The sequence below is a fragment of the Hyperolius riggenbachi genome, chromosome 1 (assembly GCF_040937935.1).
Source record: "Hyperolius riggenbachi isolate aHypRig1 chromosome 1, aHypRig1.pri, whole genome shotgun sequence".
NCBI classification, from domain to species: Eukaryota; Metazoa; Chordata; class Amphibia; order Anura; family Hyperoliidae; genus Hyperolius; species Hyperolius riggenbachi.
The window spans coordinates 140764519-140791094 of NC_090646.1; the positions used below are offsets into that span (position 1 = coordinate 140764519).

Genomic DNA, 26576 nt, shown 5'->3' on the forward strand with positions numbered 1-26576 from the left:
GTACAGGAAGGATTAAGAAACTCCAGTTATCTATGCAAAAAAATCCATTGAGCTCCACGACTTTCAAAGTCACAGAGAGCTCTGTCTTCTGAAGCTTATTATCTCAAGTGTCTGGAACTGTATTTTTCTTTCCTGCAGAGAAGAGTTCAAAAGTTTACTAGCCTGCTCTGTAAAATCATTTAGAATGCTGAGTAGTATGTAAACTGCAAATATTAGAATATAATAAACACTATATAACTGAAAATAAAAATATGATAATATTTTCTCTGCTACTAATGTTCTAGTAATTATCTGTACTACACAACCAATTTATTATATCTTTTTTTTCCGCTTCAGTGTCTCTTTAAAACCTATCGTATCTGCACTAGAAATTGTAATCCTTGTTTAAACCTCTACCTACAGTACCTACACAATGTATGTGTTTTGTCTCTCTTGTTGGTCTTTCTTTGTGCCATTTGAAGCTACCCATTTATATGGTGATGAGAAGATCACTTAAACTGTGTCCACGTGAGCAGGAATGTATGGGCACTGGAAGATTTTTTTTCTTCCTTTAATGGTTCATACACTCATATAGATTTTGTCTGGTTTCTCCGACAAATTCCTTTGAGGCATTTTGCACAAATTATCATATATATATACTAGATTAGAAAAATTACATGAAAAAGTGCCTTGCACTAAGTATACTAATACCAAGTAAACAAAAGAAATACAGTTGGTGGAATGGATGCATTTCCTGGTCTCACATCTTTCCTGTTGGTAGGGAAATGTCCCATTCTGTTTAAAGTGAAACCGTGACCAAGAATTGAACTTCATCCCGATCAGTAGCTGATATCCCCTTTTACATGAGAAATCTTTTCCTTTTCACAAACGGATCATCAGGGGACTCTGTATGGCTGAAATTGTGGTGAAACCCCTCAAACAGGAAACTGAGGACCATGGTCCGGGCAGTTTCCTGTCTGTGAACCTCATTGCATTGTGGGAAATAGCAGTTTACATCTGATTTCAACTGCCAAAAAAAGTAAGCAGCAGCTACTTCCAGTGACATCACCTGCCAGAAGTAAAAATGTCACCATGTGATAAATGTCAGAATGTAAATCAGGGAGAGGAAAGCCTTTACAATGGGCAAAGAATGACTAAATCATTTATACATAATTACTGTAAAAATGAAGCACTTTTTATTACATTATTTTCACTGGAGTTTCTCTTTAAGATTGGGTGGCTGTTGATATGCCAGGAGGGAAGGATCAGGGAATGGTTGCAGAATAATTATCTCTTTTTAATGTCCAGTGTTTATAAGCTGTGTGTTACACTTGATTCCTGTATATTGACATAATGTAGGAGGAAGTCTTCATAGTCGAAAGCTTACTCTTATTCTTCTATGTTAGCCAATAAATGGTATAAATAAATTATTTTATGGATAGCTAACATGGTACAATACACCACTGCTACTTCCTTTACAGAGAAATGTCTGTCCAAAAGCTTCCTGCTTAAACAGCAGTTACATTCTTGTGTCCTGCAGAGCACATCCATGTGCAGTGCAGTTGAACTCTTGCCATCAGTCTCATCAGAAGGCTGTGCTAAAATTGCTAAAAGGCGATATTCAAAATACTGGCATAGGAGTTGACAATAGTGTGAGTGGACAGAGAATGGACTGTGAAGATAAACATTTCCACACTTCAAATTTCAAAACATGGTGCGATTTTTCTGCAATTGCAAAACAGTCCCGAAGAAGTCGCACCGTACGTTATCGCTGCGGTCCGACCATTAAGTGAGGCATACTTTCAGGTAAGGGTACACCTCTTCCAGGTGAAACGCACACGACGCACAGTTACTCCTGCGTTATCACAGCAGGACCGTATTCAAGGTGATAACCCCATAGGACTATCACTACTACTGTAACAGGCTGAAGCATTAGCGTGCAACGCAACGGACTACAGGAAGTGAGAAAGGGCCCTAAGGAACATGTCGCTATAATTGCTCCACAATGTAAAATTTAAAAAAGGTGTTTTTTCTTGCATGTACAGAGCGAGACTCAAGCCCACGTCCTATTGTGCCCACCTCTTTCTGCCTCACTATACTGCTCCCATTGGCCAACTGTCATCACCTCTAATCATGTGATGTTGCTGACAGGATTAGTGTTCACCTGTCTACAGGTATCCTAGAGCAGCTCTTCCTGTGAGAGATAAAACTTCAGCAGAGGGTCTCTTGTATATAGTGTTTTGCTTGTTGCCTGTAGTAACCATATTTCTTGCTTCAGTAGCAAATCTGCACAATAAAATGAAAGTTGGAAGTTGAACAAACATTTTAGGGGTATCCACAGTCATTGTCTAACACACTGGGCTACAGGTGCAGGGCACAGAGCCACAAACTTTGTGAAAACAGTCTACAGGCCATAAGTAAGAAAACCGTTATTGTCCTTGTTAATCATTTTGTCCTTGTCATTCATATATGTAAATGCATTCAGCTTATTAAACTTTTTCAACATAAGATTGCTTAAAATGACAACTGAAGTGAGGAGACTATGGAGATTAAAATGAAAGCAATATGGCAAACAATACCAGTTACCTTGCAGCCATGTTGATCTATTTTGCTGCAGTAGTGTCTGACTAAAGCTAGCCATACATCAGGCGGCTTGGCCGACACTCTTAACCGCATACACGCTGCCGCGCATAACACACCATCTCGTGACATCACACACACTCCACGCCGGCAGCATGTATGCGTATAATTAGAGAGGCGGAAGACAGACGGCCACCACGACACAGGACAGGTAATGTATAAATGCACATTACAGCACATTTATACATTATACACACACGGCAGAGGATGCGGCGGGCTCAGCTGATTCCTGAGACATTTCATGCTGAAACTGGTCGGGAATCTGCCGGTTGTGTATGGGCAGCTGGTAGATCTACAGTGGTGTGAAAAACTACTTGCCCCCTTGGTGATTTCTTATTCTTTTGTATGTTTGTCACACTTAAAGGTTTCTGCTCATCAAAAACTGTTAACTATTAGTCAAAGATAACCTAATTGAACACAAAATGCAGTTTTAAATGATGTTTTTTATTATTTAGTGAGAAAAAAAACTCCAAATCTACATGGCCCTGTGTGAAAAAGTGATTGCCCCCCCTTGTTAAAAAATAACTTAAAGGTGGTTTATTACACCTGAGTTCAATTTCTGTAGTCACCCCCAGGCCTGATTACTGCCACACCTGTATTAGCTCTGGCCAGACATAGGCACCAGAGCATGCCTATGTCTGGCCGACCCCCCCCTTCCCCCCAGGACCAGGTGCCAATATATTCTCCCCACCGCAGCTGACCGCTCTGACACGGAGAGAGCGGCAGCACTTCCAGAGCAGCACCGCAGAGCAGCCAGCGCCGTGCATCTCTCCCACATGTGATTCTCTCACATGTGACTCGGCGGCGGCTGCTCTGCGGTGCTGCTCTGGAAGTGCTGCCGCTCTCTCCGCGTCAGAGCGGTCAGCTGCGGTGGGGAGAATATATTGGCACCTGGTCCTGGGGGGGAGAGGGGGGTCGGCCAGACATAGGCATGCTCTGCATGCTACAGTATCTGATATGCGGCTTGCGTCCGGAGCTGGGGGAAAAGGTTAGATAGTAACAAAATTAGATTGATTTTTAACTTGTACATTGGCTTTTTGGCTCACTTATATAATAAATAAAACATTGCAATAGTGTTTTAAATTTCAATTTGGGGGCTAACAGTTACTCTTTAAATAGGAGCTATCTGACACAGAGAAGTAGACCAAAAGCTCCTCAAAAGCTAGACATCATGCCAAGATCCAAAGAAATTCAGGAACAAATGAGAACAAAAGTAATTGAGATCTATCAGTCTGGTAAAGGTTATAAAGCCCTTTCTAAAGCTTTGGGACTCCAGCAAACCACAGTGAGAGCCATTATCCACAAATGGCAAAAACATGGAACAGTGATGAACCTTCCCAGGAGTGGCCGGCCGACCAAAATTACCCCAAGAGCGCAGAGAAAACTCATCCGAGAGACCACAAAAGACCCCAGGACAACATCTAAAGAACTGCAGGCCTCACTTGCCTCAATTAAGGTCAGTGTTCACGACTCCACTATAAGAAAGAGACTGGGCAAAAACGGCCTGCATGGAAGATATGCAAGGCGCAAACCACTTTTAAGCAAAAAGAACATTAAGGCTCGTCTCAATTTTGCTAAAAAAACATCTCAATGATTGCCAAGACTTTTGGGAAAATACCTTGTGGACCGACGAGGCAAAAGTTGAACTTTTTGGAAGGTGCGTGTCCCGTTACATCTGGCGTAGAAGTAACAGCATTTCAGCAGAAGAACATCATACCAACAGTAAAATATGGTGGTGGTAGTGTGATGGTCTGGGGCTGTTTTGCTGCTTTAGAACCTGGAAGGCATGCGGTGATAGATGGAACCATGAATTCTACTGTCTACCAAAAAATCCTGAAGGAAAATGTCCGGCCATCTGTTCGTCAACTCAAGCTGAAGCGATCTTGGGTGCTGCAGCAAGACAATGACCCAAAACACACCAGCAAATTCGCCTCTGAATGGCTGAAGAAAAACAGAATGAAGACTTTGGAGAGGCCTAGTCAAAGTCCTGACCTGAATCCTATTGAGATGTCGTGGCATGACCTTAAAAAGGCGGTTCATGCTAGAAAACCCTCAAATAAAGCTGAATTACAACAATTCTGCAAAGATGAGTGGGCCAAAATTCCTCCAGAGAGCTGTAAAAGACTCATTGCAAGTTATCGCAAACGCTTGATTGCAGTTATTGCTTCTAAGGGTGGCCCAACCAGTTATTAGGTTCAGGGGGCAATTTCTTTTTCACACAGGGCCATGTAGGTTTTGAGGTTTTTTTCCTCACTAAATAAAAAACATCATTTAAAACTGCATTTTGTGTTCAATTATGTTATCTTTGACTAATAGTTAACGGTTTTTGATGAGCAGAAACATTTAAGTGTGACAAACATGCAAAAGAATAAGAAATCAGGAAGGGGCAAATAGTTTTTCACACCACTGTATCTCCGATCAGATTTGATCAGAGAGATGTTTCTCTTGGACGAATCTGCCCATATATCGCTAGATATATGTCTAGCTTCACACCAGAAACAAGCATGCAGCTAATCCAGTCAGATCTGACAATGTCAGTGAAACACATGATATGCTGCATGCTTGTTCAGGGTCTATGGCTAAAAGTATTAGAGGCTAGGATGAACAGAGCTGCCAGGCAACTGGTATTGCTTAAAAGGACATTAATATGGCAGCCTCCATATACGTTTCACTACAGTTCTCCTTTAAAAGGAAATACATGTGGCAGCCTTGAATCCCTCTCCCTTTAACTGCTTGCCGACAGAGTCACGCCCATGGGCGTGGCAGCAGCCCCAGGACCGCCTAACACGGATCAACGTAAAGTCCTGGGGCTTAGTTTTCCAGGAGATCGCGCAGAGGCTGCGCGCGCATCTCCTGCTTGGTAGGCGGAGCGACAATCGCCGCTCGGAGACTGCTAGACGGCAAAACCGCTGTCTAATTAGGGTGTACAGCGCTGCGATCTAAAGCCTAAACAGTTATTGGCTGGCGGGGGGAGGGAGGGCGAGCTGGGTAGGGGAAAAAATATTTAAAAAATAAGCACAAATATTTATAATTAAAAAAAATAAACATTGGGGGAGAGACTAGAATAGACCCCACCAGCAGAAAGCTCTGTAGGTGGGGAGAAAAGGACGAGGGGGGGGGGGGGTTCACTTGTGTGCTGTATTGTGCGGCCCTGAAGCTTGGCCTTAAAGCTGCAGTGGCCTATTTTACAAAAAAAATGGCCGGGTCTTTAGGCAGGGTAAAGCCTGTGGTCCTGAAGGGGTTAAGTGAGTTATCTTTCCTTCCTTGTGCAACTAAACTGCATAGTCCAAAGTAAAGACTTCTCTGCCAATGCAACCTTGATTGGCTCACAGTGCAGCCCTGTCAGCCTGACCAGCTCACAGTGCAGCCCTGTCCCTGCCAGCCTGACCAGCTCACACTGCAGCCCTGCCCCTCCCAGCCTGACCAGCTCACAGTGCAGCCCTGCCAGGATGACCAGCTCACAGTGCAGCCCTATCCCTGCCAGCCTGACCAGCTCACAGTGCAGCCCTATCCTTGTCAGCCTGACCAGCTCACAGTGCAGCCCTGTCCCTGCCAGCCTGACCAGCTCACAGTGCAGCCCTGTCCCTGCCAGCCTGACCAGCTCACAGTGCAGCCCTGCCCCTGCCAGCCTGACCAGCTCACAGTGCAGCCCTGCCAGGATGACCAGCTCACAGTGCAGCCCTGTCCCTGCCAGCCTGACCAGCTCACAGTGCAGCCCTGCCAGGATGACCAGCTCACAGTGCAGCCCTACCCCTGCCAGCCTGACCAGCTCACAGTGCAGCCCTGCCCCTGCCAGCCTGACCAGCTTACAGTGCAGCCCTGCCAGGATGACCAGCTCACAGTGCAGCCCTGTCCCTGCCAGCCTGACAAGCTCACAGTGCAGCCCTGCCAGGATGACCAGCTCACAGTGCAGCCCTGTCCCTGCTAGCATGACCAGCTCACAGTGCAGCCCTGTCCCTGCCAGCCTGACCAGCTCACAGTGCAGCCCTGTCCCTGTCAGCCTGACCAGCTCACAGTGCAACCCTGTCCCTGCCAGGATGACCAGCTCACAGTGCAGCCCTGTCCCTGCCAACCTGACCAGCTCACAGTGCAGCCCTGTCCCTGCCAACCTGACCAGCTCACAGTGCAGCCCTGTCCCTGCCAACCTGACCAGCTCACAGTGCAGCCCTGTCCCTGCCAACCTGACCAGCTCACAGTGCAGCCCTGCCAGGATGACCAGCTCACAGTGCAGCCCTGTCCCTGCCAACCTGACCAGCTCACAGTGCAGCCCTGCCAGGATGACCAGCTCACACTGCAGCCCTGTCCCTGCCAGGAGGACCAGCTCACAGTGCAGCCCTGTCCCTGCCAGGAGGACCAGCTCACAGTGCAGCCCTGTCCCTGCCATGAGGACCAGCTCACAGTGCAGCCCTGTCCCTGCCATGAGGACCAGCTCACAGTGCAGCCATGTCCCTGCCAGGAGGACCAGCTCACAGTGCAGCCCTGTCCCTGCCAGGAGGACCAGCTCACAGTGCAGCCCTGTCCCTGCCAGGAGGACCAGCTCACAGTGCAGCCCTGTCCCTGCCAGGAGGACCAGCTCACAGTGCAGCCCTGTCCCTGCCAGGAGGACCAGCTCACAGTGCAGCCCTGTCCCTGCCAGGAGGACCAGCTCACAGTGCAGCCCTGTCCCTGCCAGGAGGACCAGCTCACAGTGCAGCCCTGTCCCTGCCAGGAGGACCAGCTCACAGTGCAGCCCTGTCCCTGCCAGGAGGACCAGCTCACAGTGCAGCCCTGTCCCTGCCAGGAGGACCAGCTCACAGTGCAGCCCTGTCCCTGCCAGGAGGACCAGCTCACAGTGCAGCCCTGTCCCTGCCAGGAGGACCAGCTCACAGTGCAGCCCTGTCCCTGCCAGGAGGACCAGCTCACAGTGCAGCCCTGTCCCTGCCAGGAGGACCAGCTCACAGTGCAGCCCTGTCCCTGCCAGGAGGACCAGCTCACAGTGCAGCCCTGTCCCTGCCAAGAGGAACAGCTCACAGTGCAGCCCTGTCCCTGCCAAGAGGAACAGCTCACAGTGCAGCCCTGTCCCTGCCAAGAGGAACAGCTCACAGTGCAGCCCTGTCCCTGCCAGGAGGAACAGCTCACAGTGCAGCCCTGCCAAGATTACCAGCTCAGTTAATATGTACCCCATATTTGTTTCATACTATGTATGGGAATATGTTGGGACTTCATAAGCCACCACCACTACTGTCTCGGAACATTGTCTGAAAAGAAGCAGTAGTGTCTCTCAAAGATCTTACAATAAAGATAAGCAATGGAAACTGTACACAAAGCCATAGCAACAACCATATGCTGAGCAACACCTGATGTACCTAAATACATCATTGGCTAAACTTGCTAGCTATGCAATAAATTATTTCCCTCCAGATAAGCTGCAAGGCTTCATTCTGCCATTTCCATCTGTAGTCTGTCTAAACACACCATCACCCAAAACCAGTCCAGCACTGCAATGTTTACATTCAAATACCTAGTCATCAGTCATTCTGTGTAGTGCAAGGCTGCCACCTGCTGGGGAAATATAATGCAGGTGGCAACAAAAGGAAAAAAAAAATCTTCAGAGAAAATGTAGTAAATGAAAAAAAAACACCACTGTGAAAAAGAGCAAAATTTCAAATATGAGCACACAGACATAAGAAGTACATTTCTCCCAGATTAAAATGCATCTTTTTTTCTGCTATGTTGCTTACAGGAGGTAGTGAAAATCTGTCAGGTTTAAGACTAGTCCATCTCCTCATGGGGAATGCTCAGCATTTCCATTTTTCTTTATTAAACACTCCATGGAAAGTACCTATACAAAGATGGCTTCTGGTATCGCTACACATTTGCACACGATTGTGGCAGTTGCACTAAACAACTACATAAGGTAATTTGAAATAAAGAAAATTCTGAGTATTCCCCAGAATAAATTGTACTATTCCAAAACCTGTCAGATAATTGTAATTTAGAGTGCATTTTATGCATGTGTATGCACATGGACTGTATTTTAGATTTTACGACTTGACTGACCTGCACATATCTGCAAAAAACAGATTCAGTAAAGCCTATACTTCCTGTGCAACATGGCAGTATCAACAGGCTTAAGGGCTCGTTTCCACTATTGCGGTGCGGAATCGCCTGGATTCCACCGCTGATGAAATCGCATGCGGATGCGATTTCCCATGCGTGTTTTGCTGCGAATTCACATGCGATTTCGCATAGGTGAGGGTATATGCGATTTTAACCATGTCACTGCCTGTGTGAATTTACATTGGTACCTATGCGAATTCGCGGCGGAAAACGCATGCGATTTCCCTATTAGATACATTGCATGCGATTCGCATGCATTCCACTCGCAGGCGAATTCTGAGGCTCTTTTGTGCGTTTTTTCACCGCTGAAAAAAAAAAGACACCTCAACAATGCTACAGTGGAAACAGGCCCATCCACTTGCATTACGTGTGCGAATCCGCATGCGTCGGACGCATGCGGATTCGCGATAGTGGAAACGAGCCCTCAAGAGAACCTGAGATGGGTAGTGGGGGGGGGGGGGGGGTAAGGGGCTTCTTCCATGCCCCTCTCCAAGCTAATCGCTCCCATGCCATCCTCTTCCGCCTCCTGGATCTTCTGCAACTGGCCCAGGTAAGTCCTCCAATCTGGGGCATACTGTGCATGTGCGGCCCCCTTGTGCTCACATAGCCGGGAGCGTTCTACGCCTGCGCACTACTACTACAGGTGCAACAACAGAGGAGTGCATGGCTGGACTATGCCGACTGGAACTGACTGGAGGACTTTCCTGGGCCAGCTGCAGGTGATCCAGGGAGCAGAGGACGACTGAGCGATTAGCCTGGAGGAGGCTGAAGGAAGCTCGAGGTATGAATATTTTATTTTCCCCACTGCCCATCTCAGGTACCCTTTGAGCCTGGTACACACCTCCAATTATGATTGGCCAGTATTATCACTTCCATGTAGTATGCTGGTGAACAGATTCTGGTCAAAAGATGATACAATGACTGGCAGTTGAGATAACAAGCTTCAGAAGACAGAGCTCTCTGCGACAAAGTCGTAGAGCTCAAAGGCTCTTTTGCATAGATAACAACTGGAGTTTCTTAACTTTTCCTGTACTGGAAACAATATTCGACTCATGTCTCTGCTCCTAATGTTTTATTTCTTAGCTGACTATACATACAAATCATTTTTTTTTTCGCTTCAGTGTCGCTTTAAGTAGCAAAGAAAATAGTCTCATATTGTTTCCAGAACAGTTAAAAAAAATCACTTATCTATGCAGAAACAATCCTGTTTTCTGAAGCATTTTAAACAGCAAATAAATACTGAGAGAAAGCTTGAGAGGTTTTACTGTAGAAAAGCTCAAAGTGTCATTATTTATGCTTTGTTTATAGCTTAAAAGAATGTAGTTTTAAAATTGCAACTGTGACAGTATGATGCAATGTAAAAAAAAAAAGCTATATATCTGAAAATGAAAGTGAGACTTTGCTACTGATGTTCTATTCATTATCCCTAGTACACATACAATTCATTATATCAGAAGATGTTTTTTGCTTCCACGGTGAGAGGGATGTGGAGCCTGCTATATTTATTTCCTAGTAAACAATGCCAGTTGCCTGGTAGCCCTGCTGTCTTTCTGGCTTAAAGAGAACCTGTACTGAGTAAAAATATTTAAAATAAACACATGAGGTAACTTCAAATGAACAATACATAGTTACCTCGCCATCAGTTCCTCTCAGAAGCTCACTATTTTCTTCTGACAATAATCCCTTCCAGTTCCAACAATATTTTGTCAGATCTGAAATATATCAGCTGCTGTCAGTAAAATATCAGTTGCTGTCAGTTATAGCTGAGAGGAAAACTGGTGTACCAGGTAATGTCTATGTTTCCCTATGGCTCAAGTGGGCGATGTTACAGTTTAACTTTGTGCTGACCAGAAAGCTGTTATGGGTAATGACCATTTTCAAAATGGAGGACGGAAAATTCCTTTGATCACAGTGAACAAATAGGACGCGGGACAGGAGAAAGACACTGAGGAGTAGACTACATGGAAGGGAAGTATGACTTGTGTATGCTTATTTTGACTTTTAATTTTCAGTTCAGGTTTTCTTTAAGTAGTGTCTGACTCATCTTTTACTGGATTAGCCATATGCTTGTTCCAGGGTTTTGACTCAGTACCTAATCTGCTGCATGCTTGTTCAGAGTCTATGGCCTCAATTTACTAAGATCATGCTGGAGATAATCAGGGAAGGGAAAACGTACCTCCACATAAGAGAGAGTTATCTTATCTCTTCATTCCTTAAGTTACCTCCTCTGTAGTTATTTTACCTCCTCTGTAGTTATTTTACCTCCTCTGTAGTTATTTTACCTCCTCTGTAGTTATTTTCACATGCAGTTAATAAACAGCCTGTCTAACTCTGGAGTTATTTTAAGGATAGAAGAGTTAACTTTAGGTTTGCCTGAGGTAAAATGTTTCCTGAATACTACATGCCTTATCACCATGGTAACAACTCTAGAAGAGTTATTAAAGACAGGAGATAAGCTTAGTGAATTGAGGCCTATGGCTAAAAGTATTAGAGACAGGATCAGGAAAACTGCCAGGCAACTGGTTAGTTTAAAAGTAAATATGGCAGGCTTCATATCCCTCTTACCTCAGGTTCCCTTTAAAGTGTACCACAGATCCATTACAAAAAGAAAAAAGTTTTAATACTTACCTGGAGCCTCCTCCAGCCCCGTGCAGGCCGATTGGTCCCTGGACGGCTTCCGAAGCTACCTGGATTCTCTGCTAGGGGGCCCAGGAATTTCACAGGCGCAGAACTATCCCAGCAACGGGAGCATGATGGGGTGCGGGCGCTGCACAAGTGCAGTACACCCAGGCCTGTGACATTTCCGGGCACTTAGCAAAGGATCCAAGTGATGTGGGAAGATGGCAAGGTACTAATCAGCCTGAAGGGGGTGGAAGGAAGACCTAGGTATGTATAAAACTTTTTTTTACCCCTCTCAGGTTTTCTTTAAAAGAAATAGAATCTAACTTAAGAAGCGCATTTCATTGACCCAATTCCAAACTGCATACAATATGCACTAAAGTCTGAAAGATTGGTATTATATTGACCATGACCCCTCAAGTACGGGTATTGAGCTTCCCAAACTCCTCCTCCTCACTGGCTTCAGTATGCCCTCACTTCCATAAACCCCAATGGGAAAGGGGTAATGCTCGGAATACACGGCTCGTTTTTGAGCCATTAAGATGGCTCGATAGATAATTTCCGACATGTCCAATCTCCCGCTCGATCCTTTCGCCGCTCAATCCAGATAGCAGTGAATGTATATAGAGAAGAAAAACAAGAGGAAGATAAGAGAATTGACTGTGGAATCAAGCGGGAGAATAGAGCGGCAAAAACCAGCCGTGTATGCCCAGCATTAGGTGGTATATACTTGCCCACTTCCTTAGGTCAATACACAGTACCTTATAGCCATGGGATAAGCATATGGACGTCCATAAGCTTATTTTGAATTAGAATCAGTGCATCTCACTGTCCCATTGATTAAGTACATGGAGCAATAGGAAAAAAAAAAAAAAAAAAAGCTTAGCTCAAGTAAATCCACACAAGGAAACAAAACACACTTTAGAGTAGTCACTAGGTGGCAGCATATAGCATGTGGTTAACAAGACAAGGAAATATATTGGAATTTATAACTTTACAGTGCGTTTTCCCCACTAAGAATACCCATTATGCACCCTGCATCACAAAACATCCTCAAGTACCACCAACAGTGCATGTTTTGCAGAAAACCACAAACATTCACAGGTGAGGTAATTCATGGCTCAGCAGAGCTGATTAACTACAGGTGCCCATACACTTACTAGATTTCTCGCCAATAGAAAGCAGATTCGAACACTGATCGAATCTGCTGAGAAATCGATACACAAACGCTGACCGCTCGACCGATTCCCGCCCGAAATCGATCGATCCCGTCGATCTGTCCACGCGGAAGATTTCGCTCGATCGCCGGCGGGTTGGGAGTGCGTCGATAGCGGCGTTCGAATTTCCGACGCTAGTGACAATACATTACCTGATGTGGCCGGCGCGAGTCCCCGCTGTCCCTTCTCCGCGCTGGGCTCCGGCTGGCTTCACTTACTCCCTGTCAGGGGAAGTTTAAACAGTAGAGCGCTCTCTACTGTTTAAACTTTAGCCGACAGGAAGTGAAGCTGTAGCCCAGAGCGGAGAAGAGACCGCGGGGACTTGTGCTGGCCGGATCAGGTAAGGTATGATGGGGGAGGCAGCAGAGGCAGCTCCACAGATTGTGAATCGATTTCATAGTGAAATAGATTCAAAATCTGTTTGCAGTGTAGGCAGCCAATAGATCCCTCTTTGATCATATTCGACCAGTGTATGGCTGCCTTTACTCTGTGGATTTACACAAAACATGCCCTGTCGGTGGCCCTTGAGGACAGGGTTGAGGAAAACTACCTTAAAGGAAAACAGAAGTGAGTGGCGTATGAAGGCTGACATATTTCCTTACAAATAATACCAGTTGTCTGGCATCCTGCTGATCTCTTTGGCTGCAGTGGTGTCTGAATCACACACCTAAGACAAGCATTCAGCTAATCCGGTCATATCTAGCAATGATGTCAGCTAGACTTAAGTCAAATATCTGCTCCACATGCTTGTTCAGGGGCTATGGCTAAAAGTATTAGAGGCAACTGATAGTTTAAAAAAAGAAACAAAAATGGCAGCCTCCATATACCTCTCACTTCAATTGTCCTTTAATTTCGTGCTTTTCAGGCACAGGAGGACCTATTGTTTGAGAACGTTGTCCTTTTGCATGACCAAATTGCTTTGCCTTCAGTACTGGTGGAGAGCTGAATTTGTACTTCCCCTCCACACGTAAAATTATTCTAAATGTGTTGGTGGTAATAAAAAGGCTTTGGTTTCGTTCGCTTTTTGAGAAAATGCTCATTTAGCAGTGATGTTCAAGCTCCTATTGACACAGTTTTTTTTTTAAATTAGTGTATTTCCAATGGTGGAATCATAAATGATCATAATACTCAAGCCAAATGTTTGGCTCAGTACACACCGGCCTCGGTGACAACTGCAAGGCAACTGGAATGGTTTAAAATTCATATGGCAACCTCCAAATCAATCTCTTTACAATGTTACTTTAAAGAGAACCTGTACTAAGTAAAAATATTTAAAATAAACACATGAGGTAACTTCAAATGAACGTTGCATAGTTACCTTGCCATCAGTTCCTCTCAGAAGCTCACCATTTTCTTCTGACAATATTTTGTCAGATCTGAAATATATCAGTTGCTGTCAGTAAAATATCAGTTGCTGTCAGTTGTAGCTGAGAGGAAAACTGATGTACCAGGTAATGGCCATGTTTCCCTATGGCTCGAGTGGGCGATGTTACAGTTTAACTGTGTGCTGACCAGAAAGCTATTATGGTTAATGGCCATTTTCAAAATGGAGGACGGAAAATTCCCTTGATCACAGTGAACAAATAGGACGCGGGACAGGAGAAAGACACTGAGGAGTGGACTACACGGGAGGCAAGTATGACTTGTGTATGCTTATTTTGACTTTTAATTTTCAGTTCAGGTTTTCTTTAAGTCTTATAAGTAAGCAATAAAAGCAAAAATCAGGATGTCAGGTAGGCAGCGTCCAGCAATCATGGTTAGGGCTAACTAACATGTGTTGTTGAATCAGGCAGTTGGTTAGTAGTTCTACAAAAGCCATCTCCCATCTAGAGGTGCCCAATAACCATACAATTTTGTTTGTACAATCATACCACTTCCATGTAATAGAAAGAACTACTCAATGTATTTATTCAAAGTATGTTCACACAGGTAAATCTACTACATACCTTTGGTAAGATTGTATCATTAGCAGTCACCTTTATATATTATTACCGTATAAGTAAATTTCAAGATGACAAATACACATCCAGAGGCATCTGCTGCCCTCCATGCAAATAGGGTTTAACCTGCAAAAGGCAAGCAGTATGGACCTTTAACAGTAAAACGGATAAAACTAGCAATCTAAAAGCTGATCCACGGCTCAGAGACTCATATAGTAACCAGACAGGTGCACAACAAAAGCCTATTACTTTCTAAACTCCCTCCTCCAACCCAAAAACGGATTCCTAGATTCTATTATGGTAATAAATAACTGTATGCATGCGGCAAGAATTCAGGAAAAGTTATAAAAACTGACTGTCCATTTGCATCAGTTATGTAATGTGTTTTCATTGTTCTGAAGCATTCACATAAAGTATACGGAGCTTTTCACCCCGCTGTGCTGCCAGGATGAAGAAGCCGTACCAGTCGTCCATAAAGGACATCCATAGGCAGAATAGCCACTTTGTTATCGAAATCACCTAATAACACCTCTAAACCATTTTTTTTTGGGGGGGGGGGGGGGGGGGGAAATGGCGGTGAGCTTCTCCCCGCCATGGAGTCCTGTCTATGAAAAAGCGCTGTATAGTGCAAAACAATTGTCGACAACCATACCATCTACTCTGTCTACTGCTAGCTACAATGGAGCGGTGATGTATAATTGAATTACCATCTGCAAATGTCTGTTTGTAAAACACTCCTGGAATAAATGAAGCTTCCTTATCTGGTGCCCACAAACTTTTTCTTGTTGTGCAAAGCAAGTACATAGACATATCCTACGAAATCACCTAATAACGCCTCTCAACTTTTTTTTTTTTTTTGGCTCCTGGTGTGCCGATGTAAACATACAATAGAAACAGGATTGCATAATGCAAAGGACGCAGAGAGAAAGAAGCCCAACTTGAACTTTCAATGTTTCACTCTGACAAGTAGAAACCACATATGCCAACCCAGAATGAAAATCTGTGATATTAGCTCCCTCTATGGGTCTCTGCTTATCATACTGGGGTTTAAATTAAGTTTCAGACAGTCTCTTTCAAGCAGAAGCTTTTAACTGGAAACTTTCCCCAGCTCTACATGGAAAATTACTGTCTCCCATACCACAGAGGATCAGCGATGCCCCAGGTCCTGTCTGATATACAATAGGAGGTCTCTCACCTTCCTTTAGGGTTGTGTATGGTATATGTAGGCCTTCCATGTACAATGAGAATGCTAGCCTGACTTCTTCTGAATTTAAATTCCAACATGCAGATATCAGAATGAGAACCGAAGGCATTTCACACTGAGGAACTTGGTCACAGTCATGATTACATCCTAATGACTGTTGTAGCATCAAGTCCAACATGACTGTTCTGTGGCAATGGCATGTGGTGCATGAAGGTGAACTCTATGAAGAGTCACATGATTAACCAATTAAAAGCAACAATATTTGTCATTTATTCCTTTAAAAATGTCTGCAGCTGATAACCTGAAGGACAAAATAACATTTTGAAGCACATTCTGGAGCAAGCTGAGAATGCATTTGTCTGAAAAAGTAGGCCCCTTGACCAACTGCCAACAAAGGCCCGGGCCTTTAAATTCAGCTCTGATCACAGGTGATACGTTTCCTTTTATAGTCCTTAATCATAGATCTCAGATTTTGGATACCATCTAAAACACATCAGCTGCAATGCAGATTTGTTTTACACCTAGTGGCATAGCAATATGGGATGCAGAGGTAGGGACCGCACCAGGGCCCATGGACCAGAGTGGCCCAGTAGGGGCCTTCCTTCAACTGCTTTATTAGCCATTTATTGGTGCTAAGCTGGTAATGATAAACTCTATGTGCTTTGATTGGTTGTTACCATTAATAGACTGTTCCCGCAGCCTACACCTCTCTGACACTGCAGCTGTCCTTGGTAGGTTTTGGTGCTCCATATTAATTGCTCTGCATAGAGCAATTGAAGGGAATCCATGTAAAACTCGCACTGGGGATGGGAGCGCCTAAGCTACAGTACGTTATGATTTACACCAATTACAAATAAAGCATTCAATGCTCTGAATAAGCTGCATGCTTTACTTCTGCAGAAAAATCAAAGCAATCTGACAAACTCAACTCCTCCTACTGTAAACTGTCTGAGCAAGACCTGTGGCTGAGAAATGGAAGACCTAAAGACACAACAGACTCACTCAATGCAGTAACCAAGGTCTAATGAGGCCATAGGTATGTCAGCCTGCTTGTTTAGTAGATTACCTTGAGAGCCAGCCCAGAAGTCCTAACTAGTGAAAACACTGAAGAGAGCGCAAGCAAGAGCAGGGAATAAATTACAGGTGGAAACCTGTTTGATTTAACTATCTGCAGTACATAAAAAGCCTGAAACCCTGTTTAGCTCCTCCACAATGTACAGGTGTGCAGAGTAACACAGAAAGAATTTGTTTGTTCATCATATGTTTTGCTCACAGCCCATTCGCAGGTGTCATACACTAAATGTGTAAACATGTCACAACTTAGACACGGGTTATAGAAGATCTGATTAAAACCCTTTATGATTATCAGAAACCAAGCGCTAGATACTGAAGTCTGGCAACAGACTCCGGATCAAATTATACCAAACAATGGTTCAAATAACATTGGCGTGCCTCTTCATGTACCATTCCAGAACACTACAGGGCAACAGTCCAAAAGGTACCAAGAACTAATAATATACAACAGTGAGTAATGATCACCAAAACCCACAGAGCAGAGATACGATATCCTGACCAATAAAATAATTCTAGCCAGATAGTGGCTTTACTACCATCCAGGGCCAGATTTACCCATAGGCAGTGTAGGCAAGTACCTACAGGCAGCCCATGTATAAAAGGCAGCTCTTTGGCCACCCCAAAGAGGCCCCGCTGTTTGTGTACCCATGAATCCGCCGCCAGGAGACTTGGGCGCAGGATACAGCCGATATACGGCTTACGCTCCTGCACAAGTCCTGGTGGCGTTAATTACTATTCCCCCTCCAGGTCGGTGTAGAAGGTAGGAAATGATGTAATTCAGCTTCCAGCTATTGCTAAATATGCCATATCAGCCCTACACAGCCCTAAGAGACTTTCAATTACAATTTCACATGTTCTTCTAAAAGGATAGGAGAAATACTTTGCTGCCCGCTTATAAATACACTTCACTGGTAACTGCTGGCCAAGCTCAACTATTTGCAGGCCATCACTTGACTGCCAGCTTCTGCAGTCTCACCTATCAAACTTCCTCATAGCTCATTGTTAAAACAGATGGTCACTGAGATGCTAATATTTGTGATGACCAATCAAATACCCTTCCTGGTGATTTAGAGAACCCTATTTCCAAGCGGCATAACATTTGCATGCAAGCTGGGAAAATTGACATCTCAGTGACCGAGTCTAATGGCTATGTGTGACAGGAGAAGGTAAAGCCCCTTTGAGGCTAGGTGCACACTAGTCTTTGCAGAAAACATGAGTTTTGAGCGTCTTTTTCTGTGCGTTTTCTGATTTTGGTTGCAGGTTTTTGAAGGAGTCTGATTTCGTTGGTGCAGATTGAGGCAGAGGAGATACCAGGGACCTGTGCGATGCATTTAACCCATTAGCAGCTTCAAAAGAGTTATCTTGTTTGAGATAAGTGCAGTGTTTTTGACATCAGTCGTCAGAACTCGTGCTGTAAATTCTTGGAATGTTTTGATCGGTCTACTACTTCTTAAACTTAAAAGCAGAGGTCCTCAGTCTCGCACTGCCTCCTTGTGAAAAGTGGCCATACATACACATAGCAATACTAATTAGAAGCAGGGAAATGTAACAAATAAGTTGAAAAATGTGCTAAAATAAATTGGCCTGGAACACTTACAAGCCACTAAACAAATTGGCTGCTTAAGGATTAAGAGAACTAAGCAAAGATTTTTGTAAGCAAATCTGCTCATACATACATGGTTAAGAAAATGACAACACACTCCAATCTTCTTACCGACACTTGGCTGCTGATTTCCTCTGGGCGGTGATGACAGTCTGACGTTTACTATGCCCTTGCCAATACTCCCTCGCCGCTGCTCAATGGAATGAAGTCTTGCTTTGGAGGTGGGGATTGACTGCACGGTTGTGGTTTTTAAGGAAGACAGAAGCTGATTGTGCAAGTTCTTGTTTGGAGTAGTCAACTTTGAAGAAAAGGGCTACAAAACATAATAAATGATTATCACAGAGGAATAGAAGAAATTAGATTCATTACACATGGTATATCATAAGCAAAGAGGACCAAAATTACTTCGCTTATTAGGAAACTGCAAAATGATATAGAAAACTCATTTAAAAGGGAACATAAAATGAGAAGTATATGAAGGCTGCCATATTTCCTTATAAACAATACCAGTTGCCGACAGTCCTGCTGATCTATTTGGCTGCAGTAGTGTCTAAATCACACACCTGAAACAAGCATGCACCTAATACATTCAGATCTGACAATGTCAGAAACACCTGATCTGTTGCATGCTTGTTCAGGGTCTATGGCTAAATGTATTAGAGGCAGAGGATCAGCAGGATAGTCAAGCATTTGGCATCACTTAACCACTTAAGGACCACAGGCTTACACCCACCTAGTGACCAGGCGATTTCTTACAATTCTGCACACTGCACCTTTAAAAGTAAATTTACCACCCAAACAAATCTTACTTTTTTCAGTAGTTGGGCTTTCTTTTAGTGGTCTCTGATCATTAGCAGGGCCGGCGCTACCATTAAGGCAAAGGAGGCAGCTGGCCCAGGGCCCCAGAGCTTGTAGGGGCCCCCAGTGGCTACAAGAGGAAAAACAAATTTTAAAAATCGGCCTTATAGTTTTTGAGAAAAATCGATTTTAAAGTTTAAAAGGAAAAAAAACACATTTAAAAACCTGCCGACTTTAATGGTTAATAGCAAATCCACCTTAAATGCTAGAAACCCTAAATTTGCAGGGTATGTTAAAGAGGAACTGTAACGACAAAACGGCCCCTGGGGGGTACTCACCTCGGGTGGGGGAAGCCTCAGGATCCTAATGAGGCTTCCCACGCCGTCCTGCGTCCCTCGGGGGTCTCGCTGTAGCCCTCCGTACAGCTGTGACGCAATATTTACCTTCCTGGCTCCTGCGCAGGCGCTCTGATGCCTCTCGGCGCCGAAGTAGGCGGAAATACCCGATCACCGTCGGGTCTGCTCTACTGCGCAGGCGCAAGTTTCCGGCGCCTGCGCAGTAGAGCGGACCCGACGGAGATCGGGTATTTCCGTCTATTTCCGTGCAGAAAGTCGCCACAGCGCCCCCGCTGGAGCCAGCAAAGGTAAATATTGAACTGACAGTCGGCACAGTCGCCGGCTGTTCGGAGGGCTGCGGCGAGACCCCCGTGGGACAGAGGACGGCGTGGGAAGCCTCATTCGGATCCGGAGGCTTCCCCCACCCGAGGTGAGTACCCCCCAGGGGAGATTTTTAATGTTACAGAGTCTCTTTAAGGAGATCATTAGGAATAAGAGGAAAAAACAATTTTTCAAAAAGACCTTATAGTTTTTGAGAAAATCGATTTTAAAGTTTCGAAGGAAAAAAGTATAGTTTTAAATGCGGTAAATGTCACTTTTAGTAGCAAACCTAACGGTAGTGTAATTTTCCATGCATCAAATGAAAGCGCAATAAATTTCCTGACGGGGTTCCCAGGGGGTCTATACGCAGCCGCAGCGCTTTGGCCAGGGATCGCTATACAGCCGCAATATGGCTGTATGAAGATCCCTGGCATGTTTTCCTATTTTCCCAATTTTTTTTTTTTATGTTTAGAGTGTGGAAATTAAAAAAAAAAAAAAATTGTGGGGTCCCCCCCTCCTGAAACTTTTTAACCCCTTGTCCCCCATGCAGGCTGGGATAGCCAGAATGTGGAGCTCCGACCGATTGGGACTTCACACCCTGACTATACCAGCTGCAAAAAAGGTCCCCTAATGCAGATTTTTGTTCCGGGGTATATGTTGGGGGGGCCCCCCAGGTTTATTTTGCCCTGGGGCCCCATTGTTGCTAAAACCGGCCCTGATCATTAGATTTTTTTTTCTTTTTAATAGGATAGCGGTCCTGGGGGAGACAATCTGCGGCCGTCGATCGGCGTTAGGCGATCGCAGAGTGATTAAAAGGAAACAAAGCAGCCTCCATATCCCTCTAGCTTTATGTGTCCTTTAAATGAATCTGTTTTATCTAGTAAATATTCCTTTCATTAGCAAAAACAGAAGAAACAGACTCCCCATATATACATAGGATAATCAGATTAATATCTGAAATGACCCCCTGCAATAGCCCAAAATTCATACCACATAAATATTGTATTAGATGAAACAAGAAACAATAAAATCAATTAAAAACAAGGCATGGTCACTGGATTCTCCCATATCTCATTCCACAATAATAGTGCCACACTGTCCTAGTATACATCACACAACGGTCCTGAGCACCAGAACAGGTAAGTATAAACCGTCTATGGGCAGTGTATGTGGCACCAGAGCATAATATATTTACAACACATCAATTATTATTAATACCACACTGTCCAATTAAATATTAGGACAATTCTGAACAAGATGTCAGAAAAATTATACCGATAATCGCCTTTGGACAATGTGAGTAGGATACGTACTGATCACAAATCAATATACATGTCTTACTTTTCTTCTCCATAAAACATTCTTCAGTTTCCCTGGCTCATATTTAGTACATCTGCTGCACAAAGGAAGTTGCAGAGCATGCTGGGTTATCTTTTTTTTCTGCTTTACTTTCCCCTCTGACATAACTATTGCAGTGTGATTTGCTGAAGTGCTTTTTCCCTCCAGTTTCCCCTCACACACCTCTGTTTCTCTATGATTGGCCAATATTTCTATGATGAGACAATGCACTTCCTACTGATGAGATCGGTGGGAGTGTCTGAGGACTGGGCGGGAAATGATACACTGACAGCGTAAGGGAGGAAATTATGTCAGGATGGAGAGTCAAAGTTGAAAATCCTAAGAAGGATTTTCTCTTTCTACTATAGAAAAATCACTATAATCAAAATGTGGACAGTGCTATACATAGGTTATGTAAGTAGAGCAAGTATTTATCTACTTCTGTGTTATTTTCTGAGAGATCGTATGGCTGACAGCTCCTCTTTAAAGCCAAATGCTGATGCGTAAAAAGTAAGGCTGTGTTCCCACTTAAACTGAGAAAGGACATTTTTGTCTGTTCTCCGTTCATTGCTAAAGTGACAGTGCACGGCTCCCATTTAATTTATAGGAGCCATTCACATGTCACTCTGCAACGGACCCGCGAGATCCATTACGCAAAGCAACGCTAAGTGAGCTGCACTTCTGTGCTGTCCGCGATAATCTGAAGGCAGATGCATTCCCCCATATAGCCTATGGCGATAACCTATCTTCCCCGGGCTTCAGGCGGACCATCAGAGTGGACACTACACAGTCTGCTCCCACTAGACATACAGTATGTGGTCTGGCTCAAGTGGAAACAGAGTCTGAAAATAGCAAATATTGTGCTTCTTTCTCGTGTAAAGCTCTTGCTCCCTTCAAATGAGGTCATTCCCCTCAGCCATAAAAAGAAGGCCACATAACTGCACTTCTATTCCACAACCTTCCTGCAGCTTACAGATGTATCTCCCTCCTACATGCCCTTGTGACTAACAGGGGAGTGTTTCAGAGTGGTAAGGCAGCAATGGGTTGCTGAGAACATTCATGACGTTTATGACTTGGTTATAGTAAATGTTTTACAGAAATCTTGCTAAATATACCTTAAATCACTATCAAATATATTTAAATTTTAAAGTACCTCTCTCAGTAGAGGGAAGATTCTGGATAGTCCAGTGGCTTCCCTAAGCCTCCTTCACCCCACTTATCCAGCACTGGGACCCTCTGAACCTATGTGACAAGAAATGTTCCACTATGTCCACAAAGCCGTGGGCCCACCCATGTACGGCTGCAGCTGCACTACACGGGAAAGACCCACATATGCGCAGTATACGGAGCTCCTTGTGCATGGCTTCTCCTTCCATGCATGAGCGGCTTCGTGCTACTGTACAGGTGTGGGCTTTCATTGTGCCTGCGCAGTGCACGCCCCTACATGGACGGGGCATGGCTATGAAGAAGAGAGTCCCTGTGAGCAGCTGAAGGATTGGAGAAGTTTCTGAATCACCCTGAGGTAAGCAACTTCCTCACAAGTTTACTTTAAAAACAAACTGAACCTTTTTACAAAATTCACAAACCTGAAATCAAATTTAGCGGATTCAAAGGTTCACATGTGATGACCACAGAATGAAACTAATATGGAAATTAGCCCCAAGTAGCAGAAACTATGGTTTCTAGCATCTGATCAGTTAAACAGCAGCTGTGTTAACTGTTCATTGATTTGCCTCAGTTTGCCCCTCCCTGGTAAGCCAATCTGCATGTTAGAACAATTTCTAGCTGATTTTGATGAATCTTCAAGAAACTGGACAACCAAATTCTGGATGTCATTTTACAACTCTGTCACAAATGACACCCCATTTCCCTCCTGTGCTTCTATAGGTAGCCAGTAACATGAATAGGGACCATCTTATGATTTATTGCCTTGATCAGACAAGCATTAAAGGGATACTGTAGGGGGGGGGGGGTCGGGGGAAAATGAGCTGAACTTACCCGGGGCTTCTAATGGTCCCCCGCAGACGTCATGTGCCTGCGCAGCCGCTCACCGATGCTCCGGCCCCGCCTCCGGTTCACTTCTGGAATTTCTGACTTTAAAGTCAGAAAACCACTGTGCCTGCGTTGCCGTGTCCTCGATCCCGCTGATGTCATCAAGAGCGCACAGTGCAGGCCCAGTATGGTCTGTGTCTGCGCAGTACACTCCTGGTGACATCAGCGGGAGCGAGGACACGGCAACACAGGCGCAGTGGTTTTCTGACTTTAAAGTCAGAAATTCCAGAAGTGAACCGGAGGCGGGGCCGGAGCATGGGGGGGGGGGGGGGGGGGGAAGTGTCTGCGCCAACACAGGATGTCTGCGGGGGACCATTAGAAGCCCTGGGTAAGTTCAGCTCATTTTCCCCCGACCCCCTACAGTATCCCTTTAATGTACATTTCCTTTATAGCAGAGAGTCCTCCACTTCTTTAGATTTGTCTTTGGTTTTATACATGACTGCTGAAAATCCATATCATTACCTGCCTGGGTAGCACTGGACGGATTACAAATGTGTGTCAACAATGAAACTAGCAATAAATAGATAAAATGTACAGACTAGACACTCCCAGTATTAATAAGACACAGTACCCTTGTCAGCAGATTATAGTGTGCTCTATTGTAATGCAAGAGACACACCACATCGCATTCCTGCACATAATAGATGTATAACCACAATCTTGGTACAAAATCTAATAAAGAACAAGCAGAGACAAAGATTAATACAGCATTGCGCGCCAAGCAACCAAATTCGAAATTCAGGTGTTTGTTTTTGATGCCCACACGCGTGGCAATTTTGATCTTGTTAACCATGCCAACTAAAAACAACTATCAGCATTTCCACCAGCTCCAAACACTTCTGTAACCAAAGCCTGAAACATGCATTGAATCAAATTAGACAAAGTTATTAACACATCCATTTTCAGTTGCACCAGAAAAAAGAAAAAAAAAGGAGGGGAAAAAAACCCAAACATTGTACTTACTTTGTGTGGCTTTCATAAAGAATGAATAAATGAGGTAAACTCTCTACCGATTTGAGACTTGACAATTTTCTAAAGCTTTACTGACCATAATCTCATTGCAACATTTACTCTACCACAAGACTGCAGTCATAGGCATCTTGACATACATCAAAGGACATGCCGCCCAAATACAGTCAAACTTATTAGATATAACGTCCACTTACGGAAATGCGCTGCGCAATAACCAATAACTGTAAGGCTACACTACTTACAGGGACCCGTCAGAAGCTTTAACCTCCATGCCCTCCTCTCCCACATATCAGCACTAGGGGGCCTTACTCTTCCCCCCCTCCCTCCAATAGTAGCATTAGGCAGTCGTTATACACTCCCCCTCAACAGACTTAGGAGACCATTGTCTCCCTTCCCCTATCCCCCCCGCCCGTCTTTCCCTCTCCATCTCTGCTGGTGCCTCTTCTCCATTCAAAATTACAGATGGGTCAATAATGTCCTGATTTGATGCAAATATCATGCTAACAGCATACACATGTATGCAGTTTGGAAATGGACCAATCAAATTCATCAGCAGATTTGGTCAAACTGCATAAATTTGGATAAAATTAGCATGACATTTGCATCAACCTGAAATTAATTGCATTTTACGGACCATTGCAACTCCACACCAGATCAGAAACAGTGTATGGGTATAGAGATATTAACGTGAGGTTACTGTAATTTAAATATGATCTAATGTTCACACTAACACTTCTGGTGCTCCTTAATTTATTGCGTATAAAACTGCTATAATTTGTATGCTTGGTAACATAACTTGGCATTCAAGTCTTCAACAAGATTAAAGGTGTTAATTAACCAGAGCTGTACAAAAACTGCTATATATAAATAAATTCACATTTACAACAACTTAAAAAAAATAAATAAATAAAGAGGGGACTTAAAGAGGAACTGTGGTGAAAACAATAAAATTGCTTATTTTTTTTCCCAAGATTCATTTATACATTATTTAGTTGATGTTTGCACATTGTAAAATCTTTCCTCACCAGATTTACATTCTGAAATATATAGGGTAGCAACATCTTCAGTCCTGTCAGGTGATCTCTGTGCATAGAAGTCTCAGTAAATGATCGTTCTGCAGAGGGAGATACGGCTTGCGTGGCAGTTGGAAACAGCCATTTTTTCCTCACTATGCAGTAATGCTACACAGTAAACTGTCAGGACCATGCTAATGACATCACACTGTAGGAGGGGTTGCATAATACCAGCCAAACAGACCCCTGATGATCTTTTAAAGAAAACTTAAAGGTTTCTAATGGGAAAGGGGGTATCAGCTACTGATTGGGATGAAGTTCAATCTTAGGTTAAAGTTCCTCTTTAATTGCTGAAGCACATAAACCCCACTGCGCCATGAAAGGGGAAGAGATATTAGATCACTACGGGGGGGGGGGGGGGGGGGGCAGTGCAATAGTCCTCATCTGTGACACATCTTGCCATTTTCCATTAAACCAAGCCACAGCTTAGTGCAGTTTTGGCGGTGGTATTAATTCTGGCTGATATTTTAAAATAATGAAGGAACGCTATAAGGTCGATTAACATATCCTTTGAAGCTGTGACACTTGATTGCCAAGGCTGAATGATATCCCTGCTTTCAGCTGTCGACGGTTCATTGATCGGAAAATTAGCAGAAGTGCAAAATTCGCCACATACTAGTAATTTGAATAAGTCAAAAGTTTGAGATCGTTCGATATAAACAGATTAACAGATTATCGTCTCAACCAATCCACCAGGACGGATCAGTCTTCATCAAGCCTGTCCTCATGACTCACCAACAGTTCATGCTTAGAGGAAATCCACACAGTTTGTTAATCCACATGGCTGGAGGGAGCTGGTAGAAGACCCAAGAAAGTAAAAGTGATTTTTTATTCCTGGTGTAAGTGTCCCTTTAAGGGCTCTTCCACAGAAGAATTTAAATTTACAACCCCATTTCTGCCAAATGCCTGGCAAATAACAGCAGCAAGGAACCACATGTTACAGTGTGGCCACAGCCACGCTGAGGCGTGCATCCGTGAGACAGACTCCTCCAAATTTACCATATTAGGAGGTTTCCCACAGCCTAGTATGTGCACTGAAGCAGTTGCCCATATCAAATGGGTTTAATCATAATGAATAGTACCGAATAACAGATTTGTAAAAAAAAAAAAAAAAATATGTCCCATTGGGGCCATTACTTCTCAAAATTCCCCCGTAGCACGGCACTGATGGCTCTGCAAGTCCACAAGGGTAGTTTCAAGCTCCAATTCAGCCTACAATGCCTACTGTAGCTGGGTAGTTTTTTGGGGTTTAGACGATACTGCATTCTCATTCCCTGGACAGATCAGGTCTTAATTCTGTCTGTTAAAATTT

At 44.1% G+C, this 26576-nt stretch overlaps 1 protein-coding gene across 5 annotated transcripts in view; it reads right to left on the minus strand.

Annotated features, from left to right (window-relative positions):
* MTUS1 (microtubule associated scaffold protein 1) overlaps window positions 1-26576 on the minus strand; it is a 388163-nt gene that overhangs the window by 202692 nt on the left and 158895 nt on the right. For all 5 annotated transcript variants that reach the window (XM_068278642.1, XM_068278641.1, XM_068278639.1 and 2 more), the window contains exon 3: window positions 18487-18688. In XM_068278642.1, coding sequence (XP_068134743.1) covers window positions 18487-18688 — 202 coding nt within the window. The remainder of the gene's footprint in view (window positions 1-18486; window positions 18689-26576) is intronic.